This window comes from Neofelis nebulosa, chromosome 13, assembly GCF_028018385.1.
Source record: "Neofelis nebulosa isolate mNeoNeb1 chromosome 13, mNeoNeb1.pri, whole genome shotgun sequence".
Classification (NCBI taxonomy): Eukaryota; Metazoa; Chordata; class Mammalia; order Carnivora; family Felidae; genus Neofelis; species Neofelis nebulosa.
Genome location: NC_080794.1, coordinates 2,471,891 through 2,496,885, shown reverse-complemented (window position 1 = coordinate 2,496,885; position 24,995 = coordinate 2,471,891). Strand labels below are relative to the sequence as shown.

The following is a 24,995-nucleotide window of genomic DNA, read 5'->3' as shown; positions in this document are numbered from 1 at the left end:
AAGAGTCCATGAGTTTGTGGGACCCCTTCTGCACTGTTCTACCTTGGCCTTTTGCTTTCCCCAGTGATAGTCCTTATCACTGTGTGTCTTGAGATCTAGTTCCTTGCCTACCTGCCGGTGTCACTCACTGGCTTGGGACTTTCAGAGTGAGAGGTTCTGTGCCTGCACAGAACAGGCACTCAGTAGTGTCTGTGAATTGCTCGCTAGTGAATAGTGAATTGACTGAATCTTGTGCCAGGGACTCTGGGGGCAACAGAAAAGCAGGGATAAGTCTTAGTTCCCTTGGGTGAGGTCCAGGCGAGCAGCTGTGGACTGTACTTTGTTCTATTTCTAGGGACTCTGATGCCCCGTTCCTGAGGTAGCCTCACCTCCTGGCCTGCCCCGCCTGGCTCATCCCAGCTTCATGGCCCCTTCCAGTGGTCCTACCCTGGTGGGGGTGCCTGAGCTCCACTCCTTTGGGCAATTTTAGATTCTTCCCCATTTAAGATGAGAAACATAGAGCCAGACACTTTTCTGACTTCCTTCCTTTGCTTTCCTTACATCCCTCCAAAGCAGATGGATGGAATGGAGGGAGGTCTGCGGGGAGGGGAGGCTCCTTTCTTACAGAGAGGTTTCAGATAAAGGCTATGCCAATCCAGACAACAGTGGAGTGTGGCCAGGAATGGATGCCATGTAGCTACATGTTGGCTGGCTTGACTCAGAATTTCCTACAGATGGATATTTTCCCTAAGTCAACCACTCAGGCTTTGGTAGATGGGAGAAGGTGACTGAAGTGCTTCCAAGATCCCAGTTCAGCTTCACACTAACTCAGGCCCTGAGAGCACAATAAGCTGACCCTCTACCACCTGCCAGCCACGAGTTCAGATGCCCTGCCCCGTGTTCACCCAGTGACTCCTAGAAATGGACTTTGGAGTCCGGATCTGAATGCAAACCCTAATTTTATGTGACCAAGTTTCTTACCCTCTCTGAGCCTTTGTGTCCTTAACTGTGAAATGGGGTAATGATACATGCCCCCATAGGGCTGTGGCAGGGTATTAGTGAGAGCGTTCATGGAAAGCCCTGGGTTCAGGGACATTCCACTGGTGGTTCTGAGCATAATGAGACCCCAGAGAGGGCTTCTCCAGGCAATTGCAGGGCCATACTTTTCTTTTCTTTTCTTTTCCTTTCTTTTCTTTTCTTTTCTTTTCTTTTCTTTTCTTTTCTTTTCTTTTCTTTTCTTTTCTTTTCTTTTTAAACTTTATTTTGAGTGGGAGGGGGCAGAGAGAGAGAGAGAGAGAGAGAGAATCCCAAGCAGGCTTCACACTGTCAGGGCAGAGCTGGATGCGGGGCTCAAGCCCACGAACTGTGAGATCATGACCTGAGTGGAGATCAAGTCAGATGCTTAACCAACTGAGCCACCGAGGCGCCCAGGACCATTGTTTCCCTGCTGTTGGCCATCCAGTTCTTCATAACAGTACTTTATGCTGCTTTGAGAAACTGCCTTTTCCCCCATGGGGGACAGTCTGGTGGGACTGGAATCAGCCCTGATATCATCGCCTTCACCCCTACAAGGGGCAAACGCATGCCCTGATCTAGGCCCTTAGTATACCAGCTCCTTAGAATTCAAAACTCAGCAAAGGGACAAACAGACCTGGAAAAATAAGCTTTTTTTCCATTGCTCCCTGACCAGATTCCTGCTATTAGACCATTCCTGTTTGGGCTTGCTTCTCAGCATTTGGAAAAGCCTTTGGAACTGGAATGCTGGGTTCTAATCCCGGCTCACATACTCCTGTGTCCTCGGGTGAATCATTTCATCTCTCCCTGCCCCCATTTTTCTCAACCACAGAAAGGGGATAATGGCGGTAGGTACCTTCTAGCGTGATGAAGTGTGTTCAGACGTGCGAGGAGCTGAGAACAGAGCGCGTCTCCCATGCAATGCTGTGCATGTGCTCACCACTGCTATGCCTTCAATCCCGGCCCTCAAAGCTCCCCCCGACTCTGCGAGCGCTCAGCAAAAAAGGATGATATTTCCAATAAATCCTCTTCGATTTGAGTTGCCCAGAATTGAATTCTTTTGTTTGCAACACAGAACTCTAATTTAGTGGCAAGGAGGCCAAACAAACACAGATAGCTGTGTTATGATTCATGATTCGATGAATCTGATCCTTATGGAGATGGGGAGGCAGGGAGACCTCTTTTCCTTCCTACCCACGACTCAGCTTCAGACTCCCAACTCTCCAAATGCTTACAGCTCAGGAGTTCTCCATGAGCTCTTGCCCCCAGGCATGCAAGGGTTGGGGGGCAGTCTGGCCTGTCCGCTGGGATCTTGAAGTTGCCAATATTGATATATCAGAGCCCCCAACCAAACTTCCTGGCTGGGACTTCATGCTGAGGTCAAAAATAAGAAGAGGCAGGCCTCCTGGCTGATATCACCAGGAAGTAGTTTCTAATCATTAAATATACCCATGGGCACGCCGTTGCTTCTTATTCCAAGAAGGGGGTCCATTAGAGCCAAGTGACCCTCAAGGGTGCCCATGTGCAGGAACCAGACTCAGAATAATTGGAAATTGCCTGTCCCCCCTGGGACTCGGGCTTGTCAGTTCCTGTTGCGGTTAACAGGCAAGGGCAGCGGCTGCGGCCGCCTTCCAGACACAAACCACCTTAGCACAACCTGTTGGGCTGCGCTACACCTTTGCACCCTTGCCTTGCTGTTCACCTGCCTGATGTGTCCTCCGCTTTGCCGATGCACACAGTTGTCATTCGAAAATCGGCTCAAGTGTCCTTCCTCCAGGTTGTCCTGTCCCCTCCCTCCTTCACTCTCCTGGAGTCTATGGAGATGCCCCTTTTCTGGGCCCCCGTGTCACCCTACACCTTATTATATTATACTGTTGTCATGCGTTCATTTTCTCTTCGGCTAAGCTGAGTGGTCCTAGAGGATGGAAATTCTGTTTGCTCTACCTCTGTATGAACTACCAGGGTACAAAGTATCTGCTGAAAAAATGAATCACGTTTTTTATTAGACAACAAGACACGGAATTTCGTAACGTGAACCGTGGATTGGAAGCAAGGATTAGAGCTCTATTTTAGCTTTGAATTCTTTTTTTCTTAAGTTTATTTATTTATTTATTTATTTTGAGAGAGAGAGCATGAGTGGGGGAGGGACAGAGAGAGAGAGAGAGAAAGGAGAGAGAGAGAATCCCCAGTAGGCTCTGTGCTTGTCAGCACAGAGCCTGATGTTGGGATTAAACTCACAAACCGTGATATCATGACCTGAGCTGAAACCAAGAGGTGGACGCTTAACTGACTGAGCCCCTCAAACTGTCACTTTTAAACTTGCTCAGGAAGTATTAGATTTATGTTTCTACCATAGTAGAATACATGGATTTTAAGCAAAATGAAACCATCCAGAAAAAGGTTCAGGACAGAGAAAAGAAGCTCAAGGAAAACCAAAGTGATAAAAAAGTCACCTCTGGACAGGATGCCCTCTTCCAGGAGTCGTATGTGTGACAGGGAATATCTATCCCTTCATAGTTCAGGGGTTCATGAGAATAAGCCCAAATTAAAAAAAAAATCAGGTCTGAAAACAAATCTAAACATGGTTCTGGTAGAGGACAGTGCTAGATTTAAAAAGTGGTTCCTCATTATTATGAAATCAAATGAAAAGATAGAATTTTTTTCTTTATTTTAGAAAGAGAGAGAGAGCGAGTGTGTGTGTGACAGTGGGGGAGGGGCAGAGGGTGAGACAGAGAGAGAATCCACGCTCAGTTAGGAGCCCGATGCGGGGCTCAATCCCATGACCCTGGGATCATGACCTGAGCCAAAATCCAGAGTCGGATGCTCAACTGACTGAGCAACCAGACACCGCGAAAAGATAGAAACATTTTGACCAAGAAACAGAGCAAGGCTCAGAAGGGAGAGGCAAGATAGTGAAGTGGAAAGAGTGTGGTTGTATCAGACAGTGTGAAGCTAGTTAAGCCATCGTAACAAACACTCCCACACACAACTCAGACACTTCCAACAGCAAGCATTTACTCCTTGCTCTCATTCCTTGTACGGATGGGGCAGGAAGTAAAACCATCCCACAAGGAGGGCAGAAGGTGCTTTGAAGAAATAATAAAATGTAGTAACATGGGACGCCTGGATGACTTGGTTGGTTAAGCATCCCGACTTGGGCTCTGCTCATGATCTCCCAGTTTGGGAGTTCGAGTCGCACATCAGGCTCTCCACTGGCCCCATGGAGACTGCTTTGGATCCACTCTGCCCCTCCCCTGCTAATTCTCTCTCTTTCTCTCTCTCTTTCTCTCTCTCTCAAAATAAATAAACTTAAACAAAAGGGATGTTCTTAAAAAAAAAATATATATATATATAGATGGGGCACCTGGGTGGCTCAGTCTGTTAGTGTCTGACTTCAACTCAGGTCATGATCTTGTGGTTCATGAGTTCCAGCCCTGCATCAGGCTCTGTGCTGACAGCTCAGAGCCTGGAGCCTGCTTCAGATTCTGTGTCTCCCTCTCTCTCTGCACCGCCACCCCCCTCAAAAATAAATAACATTAAAAAATTTCTTTTTAATATAGCAACATGATGCCTGGAGTCAGTCCCTTTACTAGCCATGGGCTCTTGGGCAAGTCTTCGCTCTTCTATAGAATCTATATGTTGTGGATTACAGCACCTACTTCTGACTTGTGACAATTAAAATTGAAAAACATATCACACTCTGCTCCTTTTTTTTTTCTTCCTCCCCTTGGGTCATCCACCCCTCCTTCTACGATTGCCTTCTTCCTCCATCCTCTACTTTCCATGCTGTTGACTTCAATGCAATGGATCTGACAGGAGTCAGAACAGCTTAGGGCAAGGCAAGTATTCGAGTGAGGGGGACAGGAAAGGAAGACAGAGACAGTGGGAGGAATTGCTTCTTAAATACAAGTGCTGACAATTGCTTCTTAAAGACAAGATTGTGGCTTTATATATTCAGGGAGAAATAAGAAATACATCCCTAATGTGTTTTAGTATTTGTATAGGACTTTATTTTAAAGGAAATAACAGGCTAAAAAATAACATGCAAAGATATATATGAATGACCACTACATTTGTAAAATTTGTGGTACAAATTTATACACAATCTAAATTTTCAGGAATAAGGATTAGATAAATGGTGCTTTATCCAGGTAACTGAATACTCAGCATCCATTAAGATGCCAAATATATTTCTATTTTGACATAGAACAATCTCCGTGATAGATTGTTCAGTAGAAAGAAGAACATTACACCAAAAAACACATATAAAAAATCTCATTAAAAAATTATATATATAGGGGTGCCTGGGTGGCTCAGTCGGTTAAGTGTCCGACTTTGGCTCAGGTCATGATCTCACGGTTCGTGGGTTCAAGCCCCGCATGGGCTCTGTGCTGAAAGCTCAGAGCCCGGAGCCTGTTTCAGATTCTGTGTCTCCCTTTCTCTCTGCCCCTCCCCCACTCGTGCTCTGTCTCCGTCTCAAAAATAAATAAACATTTAAAAATATTTTAAAAAATTATACATATAAATAAGTAGTGTGTGTGTATACATGGTATATACCGTGTGTGTGTGTGTGTGTGTGTGTGTATACTGTATCTATCTATCTAGCCACTATTAAGGTAATTATATACGTGTGTGTGTGTGTCACACACATTGTAAGTTGTAAAGGTACAGGTGATTTTTCACATTTTTCTTTGCATCTTTGTATTTTCTGAATTTTTTAAACAATGAGTGTTATTCTTCTTTTTCAATCAGAAAAAACAATAAAGCTATTTCTGTTTTAAAAAAATAATGTTGGGGTGCCTGGGTGGCTCAGTCGGTTGAGCGTCCGACTTCGGCTCAGGTCACGATCTCGCCATCTCGCGGTCCGTGAGTTCGAGCCCCGCGTTGGGCTCTGGGCTGATGGCTCAGAGCCTGGAGCCTGCTTCCGATTCTGTGTCTCCCTCTCTCTGCTCCTCCCCCATTCATGCTCTGTCTCTCTCTCTATCTCAAAAATAAATAAATGTTAAAAAAAAATTAAAAAAAAATAATGTTACTAAGATCTCATTTGAAATCTCCACCACTAAGCAATTTTAGAAGGAAAACTAACAGCCCCACGTTCTTTCCCCCAAATACCTTCTAATGCAGGATTTAAATGTGAGAACAAAGTCTTGATGCAGCAATAATACATATGTATTGTTGCTGCTTTTATTTCTGTATTGTAATTCCAGAGTAGCTAACATACAGTGTTAAGCGATGATATTTCTTTGCTGTAATCCTGGATGGTTAATATTTTCAATATAGTTACTTGTGGTGATTATCGTGAGGACTCATGAGAAAATGGTAAGGCTGAAAAGGCTCCCATGAAGCCACCTTCCCCTCCATCCCTTCTCCTACTCTTTGCCCGGAGTCTTCAGACACCTGCAGATGTCCAGCACTGCCACCTAACACCCTTGGTCCCTCCCCTACCACAGGACCTTCATTGCCCCTGACCCACAATTGGAGTCTAAACCCCCACGGCCCTTAGTGAGCCTGGTCTCTGCAACGTCAGGAGCAAAGCCAGTCAATGTGGCTGAATATTGTCACAGGGTTTTAGGAAACAGTTGGTTTGACCTGCTTGGATTTGTAACTTCTGTCTCTCGATTGCCAGCTCTTTTTTTGTTTCATTTCTCCGTCCAGGTTGATTTATGAATGTTATTGTGTGCCATGGGTTGAACTGTGTCCCACAAAACTTCCTATATTGAAGTCCTAATCTCCAGTATCTCAGAATGTGACTTATTTGGGCTGAGGGTCATTGCAGATGTAATTAGTTAAAAAAAAAAAAAATGAAGTCACAGTGGAGTAGGGTGACCCCTTATCGGATGTGACTGATGTCTTTATAAAAAGGGGAAGTTTGGGGAGGTCTGGGTGGCTCAGTCGGTTAAGCGTCCAATTTGTGATTTTGGCTCAGGTCATGATCTTAAGGGTTCATGAGTTCGAGCACCATATAGGTCTCTTTGCTGACAGTGTGGAGCCTGTTTGGGATTCTCTCTCTCCTTCTCTCTCTCTGCAGCGCCGCCCCCCCCCACTTCAAAATAAGTAAATAAACTTAAAAAGCGAGGGAGCGGAGTTTGGATACTGAGACACACACACACACACACACACACACACACACACACGGAAAATGGCACGTGAAACTGGGAGTTCATGGCCACAAGCCGAGGAAACACACCGAAGTAGGAAAGAGGCCTGGGCTGCGTTCCTTCCCTAGAGCTTTCAGAGGGGGCGTGGCCCTGCTGGCACCTTGATCTCTAACTTCTGACCTCCAGTACTGGGAGAGAATAAATTGTGGTGGTTTTAAGTCACCCTTTGTGACAATTTGTTTCAGCGGCCCTAACAAGGGGCCATGATATATACTCCTTTTACCTATCCATCTAACCATGTATTCTTTCATATGTATTCACCACATGGGATCATATCACACGTCCTCAGTCTCCACATCATAAATACAAGTACTGAGTTAAAGGGAAGGCAGGACAAGTTCCTCGTACCTTCAGGAAAGAAGTCAAGGACTGCAAGGAATGAGTGCCTCAAAGGTATGATAGGGACCTTTACTTACTTCATCTCATTTCATCCCACACCAGCCTTTCAAGTGGAGGGAAACTGAGGCAGGAGAGCCATCAAACACTAACCCAAAGACACAGCTCTGAAGTGATCCTAGATCTTTTGATTTCAATTCAAATCCTTCCCATGACTTCAGCCAGCGAAGGACCAGAAGGTCGGTTCCGACGATCCTGGGATAGATCTCTCTAGACATCCATTTTATGCGATGGTGTGAAGTGGTCCCGCCAGAGGACCGACGCTGGAAGATGGGCCCAGTGCCCTTTCACACCACACTTGACCCTGACAATAATACCACGACAATGATGATAATAGTGGCTTTCCTTTATTGAACGCCTACCAGGGCGTGTGCACTGCCTTAGTTTCTTAAAGTGCATTATCTCATTTAGTACAAGGTCATTCCCTGGCAAGTGATGGAGCTAATATTACACTGTATATTAATTACACTGGAATTAAAATTTTAAAACTTAATGACAAAAGCGATGTAGCAATGCTAACATCTAGGAAAAATCCACCAACATTTCCAGCTAGCTTCTGTCATGCCATGAGATCAGCTCACTGTTTCCGATACCACTTCCATATATAACGAGAGAAGGGAGTGCCATGCCAGCAAGTGTGGATGGCTCTTTTCAATAGGGGGACCAGAAAAATGCAAAATCCCTCCTCCCCTCATTTTCCATACCATTGGCTGGAATGCCCCTCCTTCATGAATCACTCTGTTTCGTGATTCACCATGGATTCATAAGGATTCCACTGGAATAGTCATTTGTGGCATTGCTCTTAAAACACATTTTGGTATTGTCACTATTCCTTTATTAAATAAATGTTTCTCATAGCCTACTGGATGCCAGCGCTCTGCTGGGTACTGTGAATACAAAGATAAATAAGACAGTTCTTGCTGTCAAGATGTTCAAAGTACAGTGTTATTTATGCATGTGATGTATAAAGTTGGTTAAATAAGGACAGACACCTGGTAAGTCTCTGTTAGCTGCAAGACCCCATCGATACGTATAAATAAGGAAAGTCTAATCAAGATGGGATTTTATTTTTAAAGCTGTCTGGAGTATTACAATGAGTATTACTTGTTATAATAAAGACTCGTCTCTGTAATAAATTACTTCTCGGAGTAATAAAGACTCTGAGAGGACCCTATTGGCAGAAAAGTAAAATTGGGCACAGCCATGACCATGAAGACCGGCCAGAGAGCAGACAGTAATTCAGATCATGTGTGGGTGGTACCAAACAAGCCTGGGATAGGATGTCGGGCCCACAGACCCCACGGGACCAGAATCCTGACTTTGCCAATGCACAAAAAAACATTTACTGAGCAAAGGTGAGGGGACCTTTTTATGGCCCAGTAACCCAAACTGCTTCGTTAGGATCAGGCCAACTGTCATCACTGGTAACCATAATAGAATTGTTTTTGTGAGAATCATGTTTGATGAGAATTGAGAGTTTTCTTTCCATGGTCAAATTACGGAAAATACCATTTGCCTTTTTGTTGGGACACCTCCTTCCTTTTCACCCCTCCAAATTCTTCCAGTTCTCTGAAACTCAATTGTACCTCCCCCTTTTCTCACAGCCCTCCCTAACGTCTCTGCTGGTATGACTCCCTACTCTGAGCCCATTCATTTTTAGGTTGGTTCCATGCACTTTCAGCACAAGTTACTCGTGCTCTGGAGTTGTTCTTTATCTTTTGTGCCTCAGTGGAGAGATGAGCCCTCCCGTCTATCTAATGACCAATCCAAAATCACCCTATTAATCAGCCCTTGGGTCCAGTCCCTTTTATCACCTCCTTTCTCCTGTGAATCTCTTTTCTCATCCAGCTCTCTCACTTCTTCTTTTCCTCCTCCTCTTCCTTCTTTTCCTTCTCCTTCTTCTCCTTCTCCTCCTCCTTCTTTTCTTCTTCTTTCTTCTTCTTGTTCTTCTTCTGCTCTTTCTCCTTCTCCTCCTTCTTATTCTCCTTCTTCTTCTCTTTCTTCTCTTCCTTCTCCTCCTCCTTCTTCTCTTTCTCCTTCTTCTTCTCCTTTTGTTTCCTCTCTTCCCTCCCCTAACCCATTAACCGAGCAAAGCAAGTTGAAATGTTCACAGATTTTTGTTACCAGGTTTTACTGGCAAACAGGGTAAATATAACACCTGGGGAAATGATGAAAAATTACAAGAATCTTCTAAAGGATTATACCCAAGCTATTCCTGTTCTCCATTGAAATTGAAATAAAGCTAATGTTTAACCTTTCTTAGCCTCTCAAGCTAGATGTCTTAAATGCAGCTGCTGGAATCCAATTACCCTCATTATTCTTTTACCACTCCAGATCCAGTATGTTTTCAGTAAGTCTCAGGTGCTAAAAAAATGGGTAACTGAGGACCCCTTGTTTGTTTGTTTTTTTTTTAAATCAGGAATGGCATCATATTTCTCAATGTCCCTTTGCTTCAAGTGGATATATGTTAAGCCCTGGCTTACTCTACCATAAAACATTCTTCTTAACACCTCACACATTGCTGTACGTCTAAGTTCCTTCTTTCTTTCTTGACTGATAAAACTCACACTCATCATTCATAACATTAGCTCAAAGATCTTGGCTTCAGTCTCCCCTGTTTTATGCGTATCCCCAGTCCCCAGCACAGCCTGTGAATTACAGTAGGTGCCCAACAAATGCTTATCCAATGGAATGTTTTGATTAGATAATACAGAGCCATGAAATGATGTTTGTTGTCATTCATATGCTAGAGGAAACATCAATAGACTCAGGAACGAAAGCTACCTTAACTGTGCAATGTTAACTCATAACATTATTTGGGCTCCATTACACAGATTCCATCACCACCACCATCATGATACCTGGCAAACCCTAAAGGAGCAAGAAACGTGACAGATAACAGCATGAATCCTTCCTGCTTTACCCAGGTGGCCCTGAGACCTGTGTACCTAAACTGAAAAGAAGCTTTGGGCACCAGAGGGGCCTGTGTAACTTCCCATGAAGCATATGAGGTGGAAATCATTCGAGGAACTATTTAAATTTTTTTTAATCCTGTTGGAATACACTTTTCTGTGGGTCTCACACATTTCTGCAAATCTGACCATGAAGTACTGATTACTCTTTTTTTCTGGACAGTCTTTCCAAGAATGTTTGTAGAGACAACAATCTTGGAAACTAGACAGCTGTTTCTCTCTGGAGCAAAGTGCCCCATGATAACTGCCCTTTATAAAAGATTTGGGCTCTCTAAGTTCACGCTTCCTGTCTTGTGATGCAACCTACTATGTGTGCAGGTGGATCTGGCCCTCTGCATACAACCCAGGGTGAATGGAGGCTCAGGGAATTGGCACAGATATACTGATTGATACTCTGACTACTGCTATTGCTGGGAGTGATAAATTGTTCTTCATCTCTGCCTCGAGTCTCATGTCTTCTGCCTTCATGCATGAAATTGTAGTAACTGGATTTGAGAGCTTGTACATAGGCTAAAATTTCAAACGTCTCACAGTTCCTGACACTACTACTCCCAGCAGGATCTTCTTGACTTTAATGTGCCCTGGCTTGCCCCTTTGTGCATCTTCGTATTCCCTAAAAGCTACAGGTGTGGCCCCTGCTAGATTGGACTGTAAGGAGGACACACATTCATCAGTGATAAGCTGCAAATACTTGGAAAGGAAGCCAATTTGAGAGGTAGTAATCACACCCTCCAAACAAGCCAATGGTATATGGTGTTGTTCCCATGAAGAATGTGAAATAGGGTGAATGATCTATTGTCTAGAGCAGGCAGTCGTTTTGGAGTCTCTTTATTACATAGGACTGAAAGGGAGCAGCCACATGTCCCAGTGACTGGGAAGATCCCTGTACCCTGAACTGAATGTTTTCAAGCAGCATTTCTTTAGCAGTGGCTGAGCACTGCTCAGAACTAGGGTACTATCTTAATGAGGTTTCTTATTCTTTTTGGTTTGATTCAAGTGGGCCACTGTTTGCTTCTTTATTAATCTATTTCAAAAGGTATTTAAGGCAGTTTGCAAGGGGCTATAGAATTCAATAGTGCATCACTTAAACGAGAGAAAAAGAAGGGTGAGGACAAAAATGGAGCCAGAAATAAAGCTTGGAATCCATAACATAATTAAATCTATTATGTATGTATCAAATATTTGGCTCTAGACATTTTAACAGCTGAAGAGAAAAGGGAACCTGATTAGTTACATAATCTAAAGTGATCATTAGATTAAAAAAAGGGAAACTTCTGCACCCCAGAAGTTGCGTCGAAGGAGGCATGTGACAATCACTACAGGGAAGTGCAAAGCTCCACTGGGATCCTTCTCCCATCCAGAACAAAATCCTAAGCCACTGAGGACAGACAGAAACTCCTGTCCTTCTACCTCATTGCTTTGAATAAGGTGAAGACCTCTTATGGCTGGAGAAAGGGAAAGAGAAAAACCCTATGTTTCTGGGGGATATGCAGAAAACAGTCATGGGTCCAGACTACTTGAAGCTTCCTACTGCTGGAGAAGGGACAAGAAACTAAGAAAATGCAGAGGAAATCTGGAAATAAGCTTATCAGTTGACAGGACACGGTCTAGGAAAGAATCAGCGAGTTTGAAGAATAGTCAATAGAAATTATTGAAACCATAACACAAAGAGACAAGAAAAATGATTAAAGAAAAAAGAACAGAGCATCCAAGAACTGTAGGATGATATCAAACAATCTAACATATATGTTATTGGAACTCCAAAAGGACAAGAGAGGGGCTCCTGGGTGGCTCAGTCAGATGGGCATTCGACTTTGGCTCAGGTCATGATCTCACAGCTCATGAGTTCAAGCACCACATCAGGCTCTGTGCTGACAGCTCGGAGCTTGGAACCTGCTTTGGATTCTGTGTTCTCCTTCTCTCTCTGCCCCTCCCCTGCTTGTACTCTGTTTCTTTGTCTCTCAAAAATGAATAAGTGGTAAAAAAAAAAAAATTTAAAAAAGGACAAGAGAGAGAGAGCAGAGCAAAAGAATTATCTAAAGAGACAATATAAGAGAATTTTCCCCAAATAATAAAAGACATCAGACCACAACTCCAAGAAGCTCAGAGAATTCCAAGTGGGACACGAATATATAAACTTCTCTCCATCACTGCTGCCTCTCTCCCAATTAAAGTAGCCCAAACTACTGCAATCACCTCCAGTTTGTCTTCCTGCCTCTATTCTCGTCCCCCTACTATGCATTTTGCAAACAGCAGTCAAAAATGATATTAAAAAAAAAAAATCACTTCCAAGCTTGAAGGTCTCTGGCAGTCTCCCACTGCATTCATTTACCATAAAATCCAACCTGTTTCCTGTGGCCTCCAGACTCTGCCTATCTTTCTGCTTCTGCCACTTATTCATCTTTCTTATACTCCAAACACAGGGGCCCATTTCTGTCCTACAAACACACTGGGCACCTTGCACCTCTGGTTCTTGGTTCTTGGTTTCCTTATGAAACATGCTACTTTCAGAACTGGGCAGGGCTAGCCACATCTCATCCAGTTTTCAAGTCTTGCTTTTTCCATCTTCCCCCTAAAGAAGGCCACCAAGTTTGTTTTTTTTTTTTTTTTGTTATCACATTATTTTACTTCCATCTTAGTGGATATCAGATAATTTCTGATATCCACTAAGAAATCATCTAATATTAGAAATTGATTTATTTGTACACTTGTTGATCTTTCTTCTCTTGGGACTACATTTATGCTCTTTGTGAGAAGAGAGCACACCCTTCTGCAGCCTTGGTGTTTAGAATGGTGCCTGGTATGATTTAGACAGTCACAATCTACATGTTGATTGAAGAAGTAATTAGTTGAATTGAAGAATAAATACTTATTAGAGACATAAGCTCAGAAAAAGGACTTAATGGTCAAGAGGCACCCACCAGCTTTTAGTTATCCATAGTTAAGTACTAGAGATCACTTTTAGTTATGTGGGTATACCACTCAGCTGATAGGCAAAGTCAACCATATGGCAACACATAATTCATTGAATGATGATAAGCCACAGTTTTCATTTTAAGAGGCTTCTCATTTCTGATTATTCATATTTTATTGGTTTCCAGCCCTTATAACTACCACCCAGAATCCAACAATTAATAAGAATTAAGAGATTGGACAACATTTGCTTACATTTCTTAACACAGCCTTGACCTCATTTTTAAAAACTATGTACTGTCTGTGGGTGCCTGGGTGGCTCGGTAGGTTAAGCATCTGACTCTTGGTTTCAGGTCAGGTCATGATTTTACTGTTCATGGGATGGAGCCCCCTGTTGGGCTCTGTGCTGTCAGCACAGAGCCTTCTTGGGATTCTCTACCTCTCTCATTCTCTCTCTCTTTCTCTCTCTCCAAATAAATAAATAAATAAATAAACAAACAACAAACATAAAAAAACCAACAACTATGTATTGTCTGGGGTGCCTGGGTGGCTCAGTTGGTTGAACATCGGACTGTTGATTTCAGCTCAGGTCATGATCCCAGTGTTGTGGGATCAAGCCCCAAGTTGGGCTCTGCACTGAGCATGAAGCCTGCTTAAAATTCTCTCTTTCTCTCTCTCACTCTCTCTCTCTCTCTCTTTCTCTCCCTCTGACCCTCCCCCACTTGCACTCACTCTCTAAAAAATAAAATATATATATATATATATATATATATATATATATATATATATATATCTTAAAAAAAACAAACAAACAAAAACAATGTCCTGTCCAAACAGATTTTTCAAATGACATGTGACCAAGGCCCAGTCTTCTGGCAGGTGCCAGTATTCCATCCTGCTATCTCTGTCACTTAGACCTCTTCTACACTCTTGAGCTCACTAGCCCCACCTCACCATTCCTGTCCCTTCTGGGCCATTCCCTACTCTCTCCTCCAAACCACTTAACCCCTCTATAGCCACCTGGAAAATAAAGAGGCGGTGCTATGTAATCTGTTACATTCCCTCCAGCCCTCAAATTCTTTCATCCTATTTATTCTAAACAGGATGCTTTGTCTCCTCCACATCCTTTTATTTCCATTTTATTTAATGCTGCCCCATTGCAGGTGAATGGAAGAGAGGCCATGCCCAATCTCTGTCCCTACTTTTTAGAATATTTCTTCCATTCACAATTACTCTCTCAGTGATGCCATACACGTGTTTTTGTTCAGATACATACACAGCATTCTGTTACATTTTTGTAGTTAATCAAAAGGTACAATGAAGAGATTGAAAGGATCATCTTTTTACGAAATCATTTCACAACTTGCTGTGCAACAATAGCAAGCCCCTGGGCCTCAAGTTCCTCATCTGCAAAATGAGGAGGCTGGAATTCACCACGTCTGCCGGAAACAGTCTATTCTAGGAATGAAAAACTTAAAATCCTGCACAGCTCTTGCTTTGCAAGAGGAAATTGCAAGCAGGGAAGGGTGAATTCATACCCCCACCCCCCCATCTCTGCCTGGATTTTCCCTTGCCCCTTAGGTTCCATGGTTTTGATACTTCCAAACTCCACCATTCCCTGGGCAGGCCCTTCAAACCTGGCTAAAGAGTAGATAAAGACTCTCTTTGCTTCTTCACAGAACAACTAAGTCATCAACCCAAAGGAAATCCAGAGATACAAACAGTAAATCCATTTCTGTTCAATCCCAGGGAAGCAGCAAAGAGCATTTGTCCAGCGTTCTCTTCTCCTGTGATACCTATGCTTGAGCCCAGGAAGGCTCAGCTTTGCACACACCTCCACCCCTCAGAGATTCCTGCCCCTCCGGGTCAGGTGTTCTTCGAACACTGAAATGTCTCCCAGCACCCAGAATTTGCTGAACCTAAAGATTCTGTTTGGTGCCAGAGTAATTAAGTAAGGCTCTCTGGTTCAATCTGCTTAGACTCCCTAGAGTCCGCTTACTGAGTATCAGCTTCAGGCTTGAGGGGGCACCCCACTTCTCAAATGACTTGCACAGTTAGAGTGATGGGCCCAGTGCCCTGAAGCCCAGAAAGCATTCCCATCAGGGTTTTTCAAACTTTGAAGTACACACAAATCAAGGGTTAACATTCAAATCTGGAGTCATTAAGACTGTGGCATTTCCAACAAGCTCCTGGGTATTGCCATTGCTGCTTGCTGCTCAGCAGACCACACTGTGGTCGCAGGTCCTTGTCTAGAGGTCAGCACGCTTTTTTCCACAAAGGACCAGATGGTAAATAGTTTCGGCTCTGCAAGCCACAGGTCTCTGTTAGAGCCACTCAACTCTCCCCAACAGCAACTGTAGCCAAATGCAGCCATGGGCAATATGTAAACCAACAAGCGTGGCTCAGTTCCAGTAAAAGTTTATTCACAAAAACAGATGGTGGGCTACAGTTTGTCAACCCTCTCCCTAGTCTGCCTCAGAGAGGAAGAGATAAGCTCCCCTCTGGAATATTCCACGTTGTTGACATCCACAGCTAAAGTCCCATCACCATGAATATCCACCCACCATAAATATCCATCCATACCTCCCAGTGCAGGCTAAAAAGACAACACCTCAGCCATGGAATGACTACCATAGCACACAGTATGAAATGTATTTATCACTAGCAATGTCCGTTCACATTCTTTAAGGTCTTCCTAAATTCTAAGTACTCCTATCTCTATAAACAGCCTTCAAGGAAAGCAGTTCAAGCTTATGGATTTTTGCCGTCTTCTCTGAAACCCACTTCTGTTTTCCAAATGTGTGGAGTGATGAGGAAAGCATATATTTCAAAGGTTGTTAACATAAGGGTTCTTTCGAGTAATTGTTCTGAAATCACCAACCTGCTTGGGATTAAATCCAAGAAAAGAGCAGGACTATAGCCCAGGTGTCTTTGAAGACAGTGGTGATGTGAACATGGAGGGTGGTTTGAGAGTACGTGGTGGTCTCTAGTTATCATGTTTCCAGTGAACTCATGTTTCCAGAAATCTAAACAGATTAGCCATTGGTTCTTAGCTGGCCTGGGGCATATAGAACAGAAGCCAGCCTACAGTACATTTCTCAGAACTTTAGAGTTGGTGAAAGATTCAGCTTCTCGAAAATTCAGACTTTCTGGGGTGCCTGGGTGCCTCAGTTGGTTAAGTGTCTGACTTTGGCTCATGGTTCATGAGTTCGAGCCCCGGGAGGGGCTCTGTGCTGACAGCTGGGAACCTGGAGCTTGCTTCAGATTCTGTGTCTCCCCTCTCTCTCTGCCCCTCCCCTGCTTGCGCATGCTCCTTTTTTTTTTTTTTAATCCAGACTTTCCCTCAGATTGCACATGTTTCCATGCCACATGCTCTGATGACACTGATGCATTTTCACTCAGTAGCAGTTGGCTTAGAACAGGCAGCTCAGCTCTTGTGCAGCAATCAGCTATAGAGTAATAGAACTCAGACCTCCCCAAAGGATTTTGCCAAGCACTTCTCTCTACTGAACTCTTTCTCCCCACCCAACCCCACCCTAAAGTGCCGTAGGTGGGCCCTCAAGGCCTGGTCTTTTCATAGGCCTTCAAGATCAAGAGGTCTATTTGGACAACAGCCATGCAGATCAAACCAAGTTTTGAGAGAAGGCAGATCCCCAACTAGTAGTTAGGGATCTAAAATTCTACATATGGGGGCGCCTGGGTGGCTCAGTCAGTTGAGTGTCCAACTTCAGCTCAGGTCATGATCTCGCCGTCTGTGAGTTCGGCCCCACGTCGGGCTCTGTGCTGACAGCTCAGAGCCTGGAGCCTGTTTCCGATTCTGTGTCTCCCTCTCTCTCTGCCCCTCCCCCGCTCACGCTCTGTCTCTCTGTCTCTGAAAAATGAATAAACCTTAAAAAAATTTTTAAAATTCTACATATGGTAAAACCTTGGTTTGCAAGCATAATTTGTTCCAGAAATCTGCTTGTAATCCAAAGCACTCATATATCAATGTGAATTTCAAGAGCCATTGGCTCAGTTGTGATCATGTGACATTCAGCATCATGTATAACTCGTATTGCAAGATGTTGCTCTCTTATCAAGTTAAAATTTATTAAAAATGTTTGCTCATCTTGCGGAACACTCGCAGAACAAGTTACTCGCAATCCAAGATTTTACTGTATTTGTAATCTTCTTTTTAAAAATAATTCTATCAATAATGTGATGCAAATAGCAAGTAGTAATTACTAGACACAAAATAATCCACCTTTCTCCTGCCCACCATGGTCTCTCTCTACATGACTTTTTTATTATTTACATAATTTTTTCTCTTGGGATAAAATAAGTATAACCTTTATGAAAGGTAATTTGGTAACCTTAATCAAATATCTTTTTTTTATATATAGGATTTCTTTAAAAAAATTTTTTTATTTGGTAACATTAATCAAATATCTTTTTTTTATATATAGGATTTCTTTAAAAAAATTTTTTTAGTGTTTATTTTTGAGAGAGACAGAGCATGAGTGGGGGAGGGGCAGAGAGAGAGGGAGACGGAATGCGAAGCAGGCTTCAGGTTCTGAGCTGTCAGCACAGAGCCTAATGTGGGGCTTGAACTCACAAGCTGTGCAATCATGACCTGAGCTAAAGTCGGACACTCAATGGACTGAGCCACCCAGGCGTCCCATATTAATCAAATATCTTAAAGCCAGGTATGTTTTCACATAGTAACTCCATGTTTAGAAATGTAACATAAGGAAATAATTAAGAGTATAGGCATAGATTTAAATAATTAAGAGTATAGGCATAGACTGAAAACAACTTAAAGTCCAGCACTAAGGTGTGGCTCAAGTAAAATACTAAATCTTTATGCAGCAATGGCGTGCTGTATCAAAAACGATGTACATTAATTGACAGAAAAGATATTTATATTGTATGATTAATGAAAAAAGGACACAAAATAAATGCATGATAGAATTCTACAAGGAAAACCTAAACATTAGAAATTTTTTTTTCTCTCCAAATTGGGATTTAGGGCTATTTCTTTTCTTACAATTCTAGATTTGTAATTCTAAGTCTTAACAATGAGCATTGGTCACTTGTGTTATAAAATTCTGCCGATATTCAAATAAGTGTACTAATGATCACAGTTCAGCTACAATGACATGTTCTGCCTTTGTTATTTATGTGTTATTTCTTTTAATGGAGGAAGCCTTTACACTCGGGCTTTAAAGGCTAAAAGCCTTTCCTTATCCCTTTTATAAAAATAAAATCAGGTAGGAACAGGGTGCTGAGAAGTCAAGTGCCCTCTGGCAGAACCTCAAGACATGAAAGTAACCTGAAGTCTTGTTTTCCCTGAGATTTCTAGGCCTCGTCATCCCTTCCTTTGCTCTTGTGAAGTGCTGACTCATTAGGAACAGTAATCCTGGGGTCTCAACGAGATTTTGTTTTAATACTCTCTTATTTTCCCGGGATCTTCAAAGACTTCTAAAGAAGGGTTCATCTAGCATTTTATACCTCAGTTCAGGAATCAACTTCTACCGATAATAATTTAGCGTTGACCATTGGCACCCAGTAGGAGTTACAGATGGACTTGTTGATAATCCAGGACGTGTCTGTCTAGGGAAGAGACACAGCTTTCAACAATCCTGGCTTCAGGAAAATTAGAATTCCATATTCAATACGCAGAAAGACAAAAGCTCTCCTAGAAAGCTTCCCTTCCTTTGTCCTATCTTTCCCCACACATTGTTTCTTTACATCAACGTGTCTTTCAAAGGATGAACACTTTTCTGGAAGAATCATCTAAAAAGTGCTACAATAGCCAAGATATGGAAACAACCTAAACATTCATCAATAGATGAATGGATAAAGAAGAGGCTCTCTCTCTCTCTCTCTCTCTCTCTCTCTCTCATTACTGTGCCATAAAAAAGAACGATATCTTGCCACCTGTGACAACATGGATGGACCTTGAGGTTATTGTGCTAAGTGAAATAAGTCAGAGAAAGAGAAATACCACATGATTTCACTTATAAGTGGAATCTAAAAAAAAAAAAAAAGACAAACAAATAGACAAAACAACACCCACACTGATAGATACAGAGAACAGAGTGGTGGTGGCCAGAGGGAAAGGGGTTCAAAAGGGGGGTGGTGTGAATGGGTGAAGAAGATCAAGACACACAAACTTTCAGTTATACAAAAACCAAGTCATGGGGATGCAATGTACAGCATGGGGAATACAGTCAGTAACATTGTATTAAGTTTCTAAGGGGACAGGTGGAGATTAGACCTATTATGGTGGTCAGTTTTCGCAATGTATATAAATGTCCAATCACTAACTTGTACATGTGAAGCTAATAGAATATTGTATGTCAAGTATACTTCAATACATAAAAATGTGTTGAGCCAACACCTGAAGTTTTTACACTGTTTTCAAAAGGTGATAATCAATCTCGTTTTAAAATAGATTTCAGTGTCACTTACATTTCTCTTTGCTAAAGAGTCACTAATTAGATGGCAAGCTCTGGTCATGCTTGGGAGGAATTAGAGCAGGGCTTAAATGAAGGCTTCTGCAGTCACAGGAGTGTTAGGGAAATGTTTCTGTCCCAAGTCTAGTTCTGGTAGGGCAGCAAGCCTTTGTCATGGCGGCTGGGATTTTTGGATGATAACAACAACAGAGACTTTAAGTTTTACTGAAGAACTTAAACTGCCCCAGTGGGACTGTGAAATTGAGTGTTCCAGTTTCTCTTTCAAAGGTAGCTACCAGGGCACCTGGGGGGCTCAGTCGGTTGAGCGCCCAACTCTTGATATCAGCTCAGTTCGTGATCTTGAGGACGGATGTGGGATCCAGCCCTGCGATGGGCTCTGTGTTGACAGTGTGGAGCCTGCTGAGAGTCTCTCTCTCTCTCCCTCTCTCTCTGCACCACAACCCCCCCCCCCCGCCGCCAAATAAATAAATAAACTTAAAAAAAAAGCTACTCTCACAGTGGAGGTCTACATGCCTGACCACAAAGCAAGACCAAATGTTCCACCTGTGCTTCCTCATTTATCTTTTCCTTTGATTCCATGCCCTTCAGTGAGCTGCTCATCATAAGCACTCAATAATTTTCCTTTCTTTAGAAAACCAGTACCTGCTGAAAGAGAACAGGAGAACTTCTATTCATTCTTGGAAATGGGGTTTCACAAAAGTATCTCCCATCATTCCTTCTGGATTTGTGAAGCTGTGATTTCCCTGAAGTTGTGGCATTACATACAGCACTGACACACCAGATTCTGCATAGTTGTGTTTTCCATAGATAACTTTCCCAGTCTGTTGAGCAAATTTCACGTGTGCTTTCCGTATTTTCTCATAACTGTGCATTGTTGGTTGAGGTTAGAAATGTTATAAAAGTGCTGTGGACATCAAGGAAAGGATGACTAATGATTTTTTCTGCAAGAACCAAGAGGCTCTGGAAACCATAGCTCATTATCTAACTCACTTTTCCTGGCAAGAGTCTTAATGTCTTTTAAGACTGCACATTCATCTGGGGAAGCCTGGGTGGCTCGATCGGTTAAGCATCTGACTCTTGATTTCAATTCAGGTCATGATCTCACGGTCTGTGGGTTTGAGCCCATGTCAGGCTCTACATGGATAGTGCAGAGCCTGCTTGGGATTCTCTTTCTCTCTCCACCTCTCTCTCTCTCTCTGCCCCTCCACCACTCACAGCCTCTTTCTCCCTGTCAAAATAAATAAATTTTTAAAAAAGATTTTTAAAATAAATAAATTAAAAAAAATTTTTTAAAGATTAATTTAAAAAAAAAATCTCAATTCATGTTGGTTTCCACTCTTCACTAAGTCTAAAGATTTGGGTGGCAATACCTAGAATTATTTCTAGCCTTCAAGACTGTGAAAATTTAACAACTTGTGACATCTAAATGTGAACCTATACTTCTTGTCTTGGTAACTGATCACAACCTCTTTGCAAAAGTTTTATTTGTGACATGATGTCTCTTCTGCAAATTTCCATCTCCAAGGGGGATTTCTAAAGTTTTCCCCATTCCTTTTCTAATTTTCTGATTTGAAAATGTTAAATTACAATAATAGCACACTCATTGTAGCAGATGAAATTATATAGTTAATAGTTACTTATTGTGACTATAATAAATCTATAATAGGAATAGGTTAGTCCCTTCTCTCACGTATGCTACATTTTCTGTCCATTTCCAGTTGGATGATACAAGGTAACCATGGCAAATTGATTAATTTCCTGTGTCTTTCCTCCTCAAGCAGAATACATAATTCTGTTGGGAACTTAAGACCTCCTGCCTCTTTGTGGAGTGAGAATTTACTGGAAAGAGGATATTGAATGATAAGTGTCCAAATGTGCAGGTGTAGTTGGGGTCATCCAACAGGGACTCTAACTCTGCCAGACCAGAATCACTGACCTTCGGTGCCCCTGAGTCCAGCTGCTTGGCTTGGCCTTTGGATAGGAAATTAAGGTCAATGTTCATTAGAAGAGTTGGACCCACTCTTGCCTGGGGGCCTGAACAAGGGCATGACCTGATTTTGAGGATTCTCTTGCCCAGTGTCAGATAGGAAGACACATTGGCAACCGTGAACTGGCACTTAGAGGCTGTTCCATTTTCACTTGGGAGGTGGCACCCCCAGGCCAGTCGCAGGGGAAGAAGGTTTGCAGCAGCTTGCAGAGGGAAGGGTGGCTTGCTCTGCAGGGCCACCACACTCCCACCAGCATGAGTGACAGAGTCCCAGGAAGAGAAAGTCTCTGGGGGAAAATGATGCTCCTTTCTTAAGAGGGCGCACCGCCAAATTCTCAAAGCCCATGAGCAATTATATCTTCCCTCTTGGCTGAGATACATTCTGGGGGTAGAAAGTGCTAGAGACTCCTTGAAACAGTAGGCAAATTTCTGTTCTGGTAGCAGAGGGGAGTTCTGCTCTGTAGGAAATAGTGTGTCCCTTCACTGAGGGCTCGGAAAGAATCCTCCCTGCCTTGCAATTTCCTGCAAGCAGGTGGGAACATCTGTACTTAAAAAATCTTTTTCCATGGAGGAAGAGGGCCCTGGATGCCATAAAACCGAAGGGGCCGTCAGGGTAATTTATTAGTCAACTTTGGGAATGAAAAAAACCCTGTTTCTGCATTATGGGTGCCCTTTGTGTAGAATCATACAGTCTCAGGGGAAGGGCACCGAATAAGTCCTCTTTCCCTGCCTTTCCCATTCCGACACCCAATTCAGAGTACTTGGATTCATTTAAGTGTTTGTCAAATGATTGAGGAGGGAATGAGGGAGTGAACAAAGTAATCCCTGCCTCTGCCAACTCTCCAGGGAAGAGACCAGGAGCCTTTCTCCTCCCACCCTCTTTGCACCCGTGATCCCACGCTAGCGCACCCTGCACTCACCTTGTGCTGTTTCCACATGGCTCCCAGCGGCTTCACCTCGTGCTTGCCATGACGGCCCTCCTCCAGGCACAGATAGCACACCGGGGTTCTGCAGCTCACGCAGTACATGCTGTAGTTCTCCATTTCGTGTTCGGGGCACGTAGGGAACTTGCGGGCGGCGCTGCCCCCCGCCGCTCCAGCCCCCGCGCCCCCCGGACTCTTGCAGCCGCCACCTCCGCTGGGGGCGCCCTGGGCCGCGCCCGGGGATGCTGAGGCTGCCTCCGCCGGCGCGGGTGGTGGCGGCGGCTGCACCAGGCGATGCTTAGCGAAGGGTCCCCGGGATGGATGGCATTTGAGCTGGCAAGCAGCGCAGTAGAGGACGTCGCACTGCTCGCATAGCGTGGCAGCCGGCTCCGGCGGGGTGCGGTCGCACAACTGGCAGATGGCCACTGCAGAGGCTGCGGACGCCCCCTGCGCGGCCCCGCGGCCCTGCTGGTACCGCTGCACGATGGCCTCGAGCAGCCGGTTGCGCTGGAAGCCGCGCAGGCCTCGGTGGTCCAGGGAAGCGCTGCGGTGGCACTGCGGGCACGTGATGGAGCTTGAAGAGGACGAGGACAGCGAAGAGCAGGCGGCACCCCGGGCCGCGGCGGCCGAGGAGCCTGGCGGCGCGGGCACCATGGGCAGCACGCGAACCCCGTTGGGGGACTTGAGGCTCGGCGTGTAGGAACCATAACCGCTGTCTGTCTCGCTGTACAAGCTCAGCTTGTCCGCGTGGTCCCCGCCACCGCCCGCACCGCCGCCCAGGCCGCCAGCTGCGCTCCCGCCTCCGCCGCTGCAGGCCGGGCCAGCCGCCGCGTCGTGGTCCAGAGGGGGTGCCGCGGCGGCGCCGGCGGGTAGCCCCGAGCCCCGGGAGTGCAGGAGCGGCTGGGGCAGGTGCGGCTCACCGTCCGGGGTCTGCACGGCGATGGTACGAGCGCAAGGAAGGCAGACGTTGTGGGAACAGGGCAAGATGATGGGCTCCCGAAACAGGGAGCCGCACACAGGGCACTTCAGCTCCTCCTCCATCGCGGCGCGAACAGACCGAGGTGCTCAGGGTGGGAGATGGAACGGCCCAAGCTCCAGAGACAGGCGGAGGAGGGGACCAAGCGTGGTCAGCACCGGAGAGACTGCAGGCGAGGGCATTACACAGGCATGACCACTTCACAGCCTGGGGGCACGCCCCTCTCTGTGTCCTGGCGCCACCGCCCTAGGACGACTGGGGGCAAGAGCAGGGAAGGGGTCCTCACCTCCTACCCGCGGGGCTCCTGCGCCAGCGGCTTCAACCTGCGGCCAGAGTCCAGAGTCAGTCCGCTGCCCTCGCGATGGCCTGTGAGGAGCTCTAGGTGATGAATCAGCACTAGCGCCGCCGCCGGCTGCAGCGCGCGTCTCCTATGCACATCAGGAGCAGCGGCCAGGCTGCCGTTTCTTAGCTGTCCTGTTTCAACCCCTCGGCTCCAGTGGGCAGCTGCCCAGGGGCTCCCTTTTGCCCCTGTCCTGCCCCAATCGGAGCGATCAGTAGGCGAGAAGGCGGGTGAGCAGGCCCCTTGGCCGTGGGGCTGGGTTCAGCACCACGAGGCGACGGACAGCGCCCAGAGCTCAAAGTGCCGCCCCAGCTCCTGGAGCGCAGACTGAGAGGCGGCCACCTGCCGTGCCGGGTCGCTGCGCCCGCGACTGTCTCGGTGGGGCCCAGCAGGCTCGGAGACCTTCTCTCGCCTCCCTCCCTGGTGGCTGCTGGTGCGAACCAAATGCGCCCTGGGGCTTTTCCCCTCCGCGGCAAGGATTGACCCGCTGATCTGGTTTGCTGCTGCTGCTGCGGCGGCGGAGCCTCTGACCTTGGCCGCGCGACGCTGCAGCCGGCGGGCGGAGGGCGAGCGCCCGGCTGGCTCGGGAATCCCCTCCCCGCCTTCCTGCCGCCGCCGCCGCCACTTCCTCCTCCCTGCGCGGCGCGCTGAGGAGTTGTAATTTCCAGAGCAGGAGTAGTGGGGGGCGGGGGGAGCCGAGGAGGCGTCAGCTCAGCGAATAAGGGCTCGCCTTTTGCTGCTAGGGGAGTCATGGGGCAATTTTAAGGGTTTCGCGGAGAGGATCATTGTTAATAACAATCTATTATTTGGATGGAAATTGCATCTTAAATTAGTACAACGCCCTGCCCCGCCCCGCCCCTGCCATCATCTCTCTTGCCC

General features: G+C 45.1%; 1 protein-coding gene across 3 annotated transcripts in view; it reads right to left on the bottom strand.

The window, feature by feature from the left end:
• Positions 1–24,746, bottom strand: part of TRIM67 (tripartite motif containing 67) — a 54,291-nt gene extending 29,545 nt beyond the window's left edge. For 2 of the 3 annotated variants that reach the window (XR_009252088.1, XM_058696131.1), the window contains exon 1: positions 22,798–24,746. Coding sequence is in view for 2 of the 3 variants with exons in the window: in XM_058696131.1 (XP_058552114.1) it covers positions 22,798–23,841 (1,044 nt within the window). In the remaining variant the exon portion in view is untranslated. The remainder of the gene's footprint in view (positions 1–22,797) is intronic. The other variant, XM_058696132.1, reaches the window with a different exon arrangement.
• Positions 24,747–24,995: the final 249 nt, after the last annotated feature.